Here is a 10,213-nt window from a genome sequence, read left to right on the forward strand (position 1 = left end):
TATTTCCTAAACTATTATCTAAGCCAATATCAATTCAGAAGTTCATCGGGATCTCTCTACCCACCCTTGACACCTCTAAACATAAGTACTGAATCCACAAGGTCACCAGCATTGTGGATGACCCCTCTCACACCTCTCAAGGACTCTTTATCACTCTGCCATCTGGCAGAAGATACCGGAGCATCCACCACTAGACTCCCCAACAGCTTCTTTCCTGAGGTGCTCTCCAACACCCGCCTGGACTAATCCCAACTCCCACCATCATACAACCATCAGTACAACCTTGCATCTTAAAATTACAGCATGTCTATCTGATAGACAATACTGTTGTGCTGCAATGAAACCAATCTTGCTGCTACACTTTTTCTCCGTCTATTTTTCTATCAGAACTGCATTACGAGGTAGCATCTATAAACAATTGCACTGTTTTTTTTTCCACAGAATACAGTTCTGTTGTCCTGTTGTTTCGCAATTTATGTACTCCTGTATACCATCATACTGCACTGTGTTGCAGCATGATTCTGAAGAAACAACATTTCGTTCCAGTGTTTATAGGAGGAATGATATCCAAGGATATTCTTCTTTGATAAAGGCAAAAATGTCCTGTTACTGTACTACTGTAAATTTTCTTTGACCTTGTTCTTGATCAAACTATGGCAAGTTTCAGACACTCCTTTTATTGTTGATCAGTTTTGATTGTACTCTACACATTTTTTTAAAATTCACTTTTGACTCCCAAACGATTAAATGTAAATATAAATCCACTTATGTCTTCTCTTTTGCTGGCCAGCATGGACATTATTAGTGGAGCTCATCTCAGTGGTTTCAACATCACACAGCCTCACAGTGATCCTGATGCATCCATTAACTGCAGTCCATTAACTGCAACCCATTACTGTGACATGATGATAAAAGTAGCTGGCGTATGTTTCTACTGAACTGTATAGGCTATTGCCTTAAATTCCAATTTGATTTATAAAAGATCTGATTTTTCATGTTTACACATCTTGATCAAAAACAGATCTGTGTCACATTTTGGGTAAACATCAAATCTGCACCACTTTAGCCCTGTAAAGTGGATGTAGTCTATGCATTGCCCATAATTTCTGCTTATATCACAGTAAAGCACCTATATCACAGTAAAGTTAGCTGAAATCCTGGAGGATTTTGAAGGCAGTTCTTAAAGCATGTATCCAGCAATGTAAAATCTTTCCTCTGAAAATATCAGACTGATTTTCATTATCTCCAACAGCTAATGAATTTTACTCAGATTTGAAACAGCTCTGTAAGTTCTTTTCTGGGTTTATACTAATGTATTGACGATCTTATTAAATTGTCATAATTTACTGTGGAATATTACTGAAGTAGATACAATGATCTCTGTAATAGAAACTTTCATTGCTATTCCAGAAGTTCATTGAAAGCTGCTGTTACAGCTTGTCCACACAAACATGTATACGTTTGGAAAAGTGATTTTTGTATCAAAATGATTTTTTCTGTGTTGTTGTATCATTTCCAACATGTTCTCTGTACACACTATAACACAGAGAAGATGTCCATATTAGGAATTTGCAAGTAGCATGCAAAACCATCTGTGCATGTTTTCTGCATGTCCGTATGGGTTTCCTCTGGGTTCTCCAGTTTCCACCCACCTCTCAAAAACATGCCAGAAGGTGGATTGGCTATGTTACACTGCCCTAGGTGTGAATGAGTGTTTGAATATATTTGTGCATGGTGCACTGTTGAGGATTTCCAATATAAACTCCCAGTGTTCCAGGAATGAGCTCCAGATCTACCGCAACCCTGAGCAGGGTGAATGAATGAATGCAGATCTCAGTCGTATAACAGTGAATAAAAAGTAATGCTGTGTTTATATGTCATAGCTTTGTTCAAATGAATGACCAAAACAGCACCAACACAACAATCAAATTAACTTATCCTTCATTTTAGATGTATTGGGTTGGGGTCAGAGGACAACTAAGAGCTAATCACCAAATGACAGATATCAACATTTTTAAATATCTGGACAGTATGCACAGAAGGCCAAAGCAAAATAAAAATCTTTAAATGTATCCGTATTACTGTGGACAGCATCTTGCCCTTACAGATGCATATTGCAAATCTAAAATTCTCATTGCAAGTCTGTGGATAATAGATGTCTCATAACAAGCCAATCATACCCCTCCCAAAAAAAGACTAAAGACTGACCATCTGTTTTAATTTTCTGCTCCTCCTTCTGCTCATCCTCTGTCTGCTTCCCTCCCCCACTTCTGGTACTGTTGATGGACTCCAGCATTGAAACAAACTCCACAAAGTTGGACTCATTGGGCAACTGGCCCTCTTTGTCCTCTAAGTCCGACTTAGATGAGGTCATGGTCTGCAGCTTGGATTTGGCTCGGTGGCCAATCAGGACAGCGTCCCTTCCACTGTCAATGCTAAGTCCTCTTGCATGCAGCCTTCCTCCTCCACCACACCTCCCAAAGCCAGAAGGGATTTGCAAGAATCCATCAGTGTCTGACTTCAGCTCAGTGTGCTCGCTCTCATCTGGATGGGAGCGCACATCAATGCCCGAGGAGCTGTTATTAGTGTTCGGACTGGGATTCTCTGCCTCATGTTCATTGGACAATACTTCCTGTTGGGCAGAACTGGACCCAACTGGCTCATTTGGGTCTTGACTTTCATGAGCCACAGCCTGTTCCTGAGGAGACAATTCATTAGGATTTAGCCTCCCTTCTTTATTATCTTTGACACAGCTTTCTTCTTCCTCTCGAGGTGAATCAAAGGTAATGACTGGAATTTTGACAGGAGCATCCCCCATCTGGTCTTGCTGAGCTAGGCGGGATTGAGCCGACTCCAGGAGGCTGAGTCTGACTGACTCCTCCAGCTCCGCTGCTGTCTGAGGGTCACAGCTCATTGTGATAACGATCTTCACAGTATCATTCTCGTCCAGGCGGGTCGATAAACCAGAATTGTCAACCAGTACCACAGAGATTTCATCCGAGCAGTAGGTCTCCTCAGGCTTCTCTTCCTCCTCAGCCTCTTTAGCCGCCGAGGACCTGCTGCCAGTGTTGACGGGCTCTGGAAGTGGTGGTGTCTCTTTCTCAGCTTCTTCTTGGATCCTCTCCTCTTCACTGCTGGCAGAAGGGGGCAGGCCTTCATCAGCTGTGTCCCCTTGGGTTGGCTGTCTCTGCTCTGATTGCAAGAGTGGGGCTGATTGGTCAGTATTGGGACTAAATGCATCTTCAGGGGTCAGTTTCTCCTCAACTTCGGTTCTTTCCCTACCCGTCTTCTGAGAGGATGTGTCATCTTGGCCTGCAAAAGCCACACAGTCAAATAATTCACATCAGTGCTAGACTCTGTTATAACATTTAGTAGTATTGCTTTACGCTACACTGTATTGTTAAAAGCGTTATACAAATAAACTTTAATTGAATTGAACTGAACTATCCTCTCATCAAATAGCATTACAAGGACTACATAAAACAGATCCTCTTCAAGGTCATATGCATGGCATACATTAAAATAAAGATACCAAGAACTGTCTAGCATGACACATCTTCCAGAAATCTTGTTGTTCAAATTAAAACTGCTCATACTGACATAAAATTACCATTGAATACTGAAAGAATTGATCTAGGCTTTAACTATTTTTAAATACTGAGTATATTAAATGCATCTTAGTTATGCATGCCAGCTCTAACCCAATCCATCAGTCCCAGAGCCAGTAAAATTGTCACCTTCCAGAAGAAGGCCTTGTGGAAGAACAAAAATCACAATAAGCAAGTGCTTACACATTATGGCCAAATATAGTTCAGTGTGATTATTACTTACCCTCTATGTGTTTTGAGTCCTTTTTTGAGCACTCCTGCAGTTTTAACAGGATAAAACATATTGTTGAGCATAAAAGTATGTTTTCCCAAAAGCATCCTACTTCTATTAACCAGTATGAGTAGGAGACCACTCACTCCAATCAGTCCCGGGTCTGTTTCAGTCTGTTTCACTGTGACTTGGATTACTGGACTTGCCCTGTTTCTAGTCAATACTGTCATGGCAACACTATCAGGTACTGTGCTGCTCTTCCTGTGGGGAAAAAAATGTTTTATTCCACTGGTGTAATGACTGACATTTACCCAAACAGAGCTTCTAGATCTGTCCACAGCATTCACTTTGATTTTAAACGAGGAGAGTAGTATTCAGCCTGGTGCACCTATTAATGAATATCCTCATTGAGTATTATAATCCGTAATAAACAAGTTATCATTTTATAAGAAGAACTCAACTGTTGTGTCGTACCTCAAGCTGGCTGGACGACAGGTGTCTGAGGCATTACTCTTTTTTTCTGCACCTTTGCTGATGTCAGACACACTGTTTCGGGGCACAATTTCACCTTCATCAAACATTAGGTGAAGGCGATAGTTCACCATCTTAATGAGGATGAAGAAAACAGTCACTGAGGTACAGTAAATACTGAGGGCCAGACTGGTGGGTGGAAGAGCCTGAGGAACAATTGTAAAAAAATAAATAAACACACACACACACACACACACACACACACACACATTAGATGCTCTGTATACCAATGAGATGTTTCTGAGAATACAAGTAGGTGCCCTTTTTTTTAAATAAAGATGCTTTAGAAGATAGCGTTGCAAAAAAAGAAGAAACAAAGAAGAGTGCACTGTCAAAGTGTGGTATAGGCTTATGTATAGCTATATGTATATGCTTCATTTTATATATTTCTGGCAGATAATATACTGTGGTATTCGTGAAAAATAACCAGGAAGCATTGCAAAAACAATGCATTTGCTCTTTTATTGGCAAATAGTAACCTTATAACAGCAAACACTTATGCTAAATAAAACAAAGACATTAACTACCAACATAATGGGCAGCTGCAGGGGCTCATGGGTATGTAAATGAGCAATGCTGCAATATATTAGAAGCTAAAAAGTTAGATCCCTGGAAAAGAACTGATTTCAGTCCATATTTAGTAGCGCTATATAGAATGAAACAAATATTGGGCTGAAATTGTTTGTATTGTCTGACGATGCCAAGACGGCATTCGCAAGATTTTTTGGTGTTCACCAAAAAAAATGCACCACTACTATTCACCTTAATCCTCAATGAGAACGATGCATTGACAGACAGATCTTAGCAAAATTATGCTCGATCATTTCAAAGTTGAACGTTTGACTGAGCTGAACATTTGACATTCATATAAGTTTTTAGGAAGACAAAGCAAAAACTATTCACGTTTGTCAATCCGCATTCAAGGCCGTACGATCCCGTGCTAAAAATCTGTGCCGCTCACAGCTAGACTCGGCTTTATACAATATCAGAGTGTTTGCATATAACACAAAATACATACGTATGTTTCACCTATTATCAATTTTTTCACCCACAAACAGGCCTTCTAGATACCAGCAACACGTCAATTCGTTTTTTAATGGAGATGAAATAGTCCTTGTGACTTTATAGGCTACGCTTTCTAACTATTGCTTGCTTATTAACTATTGTTATGGTTGAGATTAAAATAGCCTAATGGGGTGCCCCGGGTGTCCTGTCTTATCGGCAAAGGAGCGGTTTTCGTTCCAACCAAACAGGAGCCACACCTGATTCCACCTATTTAATGAATATATCTTAGCCTTGTATCGACTTTAGAAATTTTGAGAAAATTTTAGAAAATTTTGAACCCTAGTTGTCCTTCTGGGGGAACTCTTAAAGTTACTGTGTAGAACCCTACAATAAAGTGTTTCCCTATCATAAAGGGTTCCAATGAGAACCCTTATTGGAAACTAACATCCTTTAATTATCTATTGAACCCTTAAGGAACCCCTGAAGAACCCCTTACTCTACGAGTATATAAAAGCTCTTGGAGGATTGGAAGGCACTTGTGCATATTAAAAAAAAATGACTGTGGTTAAAAATAGCCAGCATGATGCTACTAGCAGGCTCTGTGCCACAACCTTGTTTAGCAGCCCTGAGTACACTGCTGTGATTCCACTGCTCTGTCGCACATGACTCAACCATTCAGTAGTTATCAACCCTTTTATAAACTGGCATGTTAAAGCAGGGAAAGCATAGTGAATTGTGTAGTCTGACTGAGATACTTACTCAATACAAATGAGAATCAAGGTCTATTAAAGTAAATTTTAAATGCATGGATGTGAAAATGTATTTTTCAGATAGGTGTGATCCACAATGTTATGCCACGTTTGTCCATCTCTTAGACAGCATGCAGAGAAAATGCGCCAAAGCCAGACTGCTGGCAGCCAGAGGCAACCGAGTGCAGGGAATAGTGGAGCTGACTACTCAGGGCCAACATGGGGAAGGACTTCAGAGAGCCTGCTATCGATTTACTGTGCCTGTACGGGTTTTTAGGTAATGACAGTCATGAAAATTTGAACCTTGGCATAATAATTAGGTCAGTAGAGTGAACTTTCTATCCATAGAAACACTAAAACCTCTGGGGAATTGTGTCCCCTCTCAGAAGCACAAATGGTTCTGTCCGGGTTCCTCATAGATTTGTGGCTGATGCAGGCGTTTAAACCCGGCTTTGGCGTATTAAAAAAATATCAGAAAGGCAGAAAACAATGAAAGGGTGACAGTATTAAAAAAAAAAAAAAAAAACTGCTGTGATTTAGAAATCACAGTGACAGAAACAACTGAGAGTTCATCCGCATAATAGTATAAATACATATAATACTTTATATTCGATACACTGCAGACAGAAGCGTAACAGTATTATTATTATCAGGAAAACAGGGTGCCATTCCCTGCAGAGGTGGTACCATCAAGAATATACCTTTAGTAGCTTTAGTAAACAAATGCATTTAAAGAATTAGTGTAATAGGTAATTACAGTGCAATTATGTAGAATAAATCATGTTTAAAGGTACAGGTGAAAGATACATGTTAAAGGTATTATATAGAAAAGCATTACAATGAAAACATTCCATAGACAAAGAAGGGTGGATATAATGAGTGGATTGTATTACACTAGAATTACTCCACGTACAGTAATGTCCATGTCCTGTGTCCATGCTGGTGATTGGACCCCTAAGAAGTGTGTGTGTACTGCATATCAGATTGAGAGGAAATCCCAGTCTTATTTATGCTCATATTGCCTGTATTGACTGCTGACTCATTTCCATCCTCGGCGGAAATGCTGAACCACATGTCGTGCCTGCGCAGTGTTTTACTCACCAGATGCAGGGACAGAGGCAACATGAGCAGGAAGAGCCACAGATAAAGATGGCAGGAGTTGTTGAATTTATTCTGCTCGGGGTCGTGGTACCATCCGCCGGTCAGGGAAGCCCACACCCCCTGCCGGAGCGTCTGCAGCGCCTGCGAGCCCATCCTCACTGAGGCAGAGACTAGAGCCACATCGCCCTCACCATCGCCATCTCCTCCACTGCTTCCCCCGGGAAATCAGAACCCTACATGTTGCGGATGGTTCCACTTAGAATACAGGACCTCGAAATGCGTCGGCTTTTCTTCTCGTCCTCTCGTCGTCTTGTTGGTGTGCCATCATTAAAGGACCGTGTGTGTGTGTGTGTGTGTGTGTGGAGATCAGGAGTGTTTGTTATGTGATGTTCCTTTCTATTGCCCTCAATGAATCTTGCGCCCCCACCTCTACTCTAATTCACTGCGGTCCAGCCCTCAATCACATGTGCGCTGATATTATAAGCTGTACGGTAATGCGCTGTATAGGCTGATGCCGAGCTTCGCTATCTATTCACTATCTATCTTCACAAAAAATTACCGTAAACAACTGTAAAACATATTTACACTGAAGTACTGTAATATCTTATAGTACATACACTCCTGGGAAAATAAATAAATAAATAGGAGAGAGAGAGAGAGAGAGAGAGAGAGAGAGAGAGAGAGAGAGAGAGAGAGAGAGACAAGCCCAAAATGACAATATTAATCTTGTAATGGTCTTAACAGCAAATCATTGGTCAGGAAATTAGCAAGAATTAAACAGATGCACTCCTGAGAGCTCCTGTGCCACCATTGCTCATTTACTTTTGCTGCAGTGAACTGTTTGGGGAGAAACTAGAAACAGGGAAATTCACTTCTATAGTCTTGTTTTCCAAAAATATCTTCTGGGATGTTTTTTTCTTAAAAGATTAGTCATTATCTGGTTATCTGCCACACCTGATTCAGCCCATCAAGAGCCAAAAGACTTAAACATTTAAAGAAATCAAAGGGAAAAGCTCTCCCATGCTAACTTCCTTTATCCAATCGTTTAATTTTTGCTCATTTCCTGACCAATGATTTGTTGTCAAGACCATTAAAAGCTTAATATTTCACCATTTTGGGCCCAGGAGTGTAGTATAAATTAACACATAATCCAGGACATTTGCTCATAAGGCTGAGGGTTTTGTTGTTGTTGTTGTTGTTGTTGTTGTTTTTTTTAATGACGTACAGTTGATGCAGGATACAATGAGCTGAAGGTTAAGGCTTTGCTTAAGGACACAACCATGGTGGTTTGGCAGTGCTGGGACTTGAACATTTTTGCTCTGTAACTCAAAGCTTTAACCACTGAGCTACTAAAGCTAGCACAACTAGCTTGCATTGATTCAACCAGTCCTACATCTGAATTTACTCGCACTAAAAGATTGCTAGTTGAGCTGGTTGTGGTGGCTCAGTGGTTAAGATCAGAAGCGTGTGTGTTCACATGCCAACATAACTCTGCTGCCAGTAAATGACTGTAAAATCTACAGCCAGTTTTTTCAGGGGTTTTTTTCAGTGTATAGGCTACAATACAAATTACTGTAAATGCGCTCCATGATGGCATAAATCACCTTCCCAACATTCGCGAATGTTTTTTTTTAAACTAATCTTATAAGAGATGAAGTTATTCATGAGATGAAGGGTTCCAGAAAGAGCAGTGCTGTTCAATTTAAGTGGAACTATATGGAGGTCCCATGGAAGAAAAAAAAAACAATCCAGATATTTCTATAGAGACATGTTTCTGTGTCAAGGGCTTAAGTTAACTATAACTGTTTGGTCACACCTTCGGTATTTCTTATGTCAGTTTTGGTATCAAAATATCTTCTGATTCATTTCTGGGAAAATGGATATACATAATATAGTAAAGCCTTTAAACTAACGAAATTAAAAAAAAATTTGCTTTAATGATGCAACATATATATACAGCAGGTAACGACACTTTAGCATAGGGGATACATTCACAGAAATGAATCAGTGGCTGAATTTCAGTTCAAATCCCAGAATCACGGCCTCCACTGTTGAGCCCTGAACCCTCCACTGCTCCACAGTATCTCAAACATGTCTGACCCTGCGCTCTTACACTAATTTCAGTCTCAGTTGAGGTATTGCATTTTTTTGCTCCAGGGTCCCTGATTCGATTGTGAGCTCAGGTGGAGTTTCTGTGCATGTTTTCCCCGTGTCCACATGGGTTTCCTCCGGGTTCTCTGGTTTCCTCCGACCTCCAAACACATGCCAGTAGGTGGATTGGCTAAGATAAAGTGTCCCTTGGTGTGAATGAGTGTGTGCATGGTGCCCTGTGATGAACAGGCATCCCAACACTGGATCCGGATACACTGCAACCAGGATATAGTGATTACTGAAAGTGACTGAGTGAGTGAACTATAAGAATATAAGTATGCACATACAGTATGTGATTTAAAGAAATTGAATAATATATTATTAAATTGGTCTCTCTATCCTTGTAGTAAATCATACTATGGAAAGTGTGGTAAGAGAAATAGATATTCATAAAACATGTGGCAGCTATAGATATTTGTTTTAGTGAACCTTTTTGTCAGTGTGATACTGCAAGCTATCCCAAGGACAAACTGCCTCCTTCTAATAGTTTAGAAATAAAAAAGAAATCAAGGTTGCTCAAAAAATCATGCTGAGACAAAACTGACTGTCACTTTACATAAAACATGAGTTTTGCTCTGCATCAGAAAATTTTAAATGAAAAAGTGTAGTTTTGATGAGGTCATAAAAATCAGACCCAAGGATGAAATTTCAGTGGAGTGGTTTTTAAGATGCAAAAAATGAACTGGAAATTAATTTAATGGAAATTAATTTTTCATGCAGTTAAAAACAAAATCCCACAATGTTTATCAAGAAAAACTTTACTGAGACAAACTAAATTCCCCCCTGACAGTGTAACATTACATTCATTACTAAAAGTATGTGAAATGCAGAAATACTTTTTTTCTTTTTATGCCTGT

The 10,213-nt window shown here is 39.9% G+C and overlaps 1 protein-coding gene across 1 annotated transcript in view; it reads right to left on the reverse strand.

Moving 5' to 3' along the window:
• The window catches only part of pcnx2 (pecanex 2), a 29,788-nt gene extending 22,156 nt beyond the window's left edge, over positions 1-7,632 (reverse strand). The window contains 5 exon segments of the mRNA XM_053232958.1: positions 2,209-3,312; positions 3,832-3,865; positions 3,966-4,080; positions 4,294-4,496; positions 7,206-7,632. Coding sequence (XP_053088933.1) covers positions 2,209-3,312; positions 3,832-3,865; positions 3,966-4,080; positions 4,294-4,496; positions 7,206-7,358 — 1,609 coding nt within the window. The 5' untranslated portion in view covers positions 7,359-7,632.
• Between the last annotated feature and the right edge of the window lie 2,581 nt (positions 7,633-10,213).

The sequence above is a fragment of the Pangasianodon hypophthalmus genome, chromosome 3 (genome assembly GCF_027358585.1).
Source record: "Pangasianodon hypophthalmus isolate fPanHyp1 chromosome 3, fPanHyp1.pri, whole genome shotgun sequence".
Classification (NCBI taxonomy): Eukaryota; Metazoa; Chordata; class Actinopteri; order Siluriformes; family Pangasiidae; genus Pangasianodon; species Pangasianodon hypophthalmus.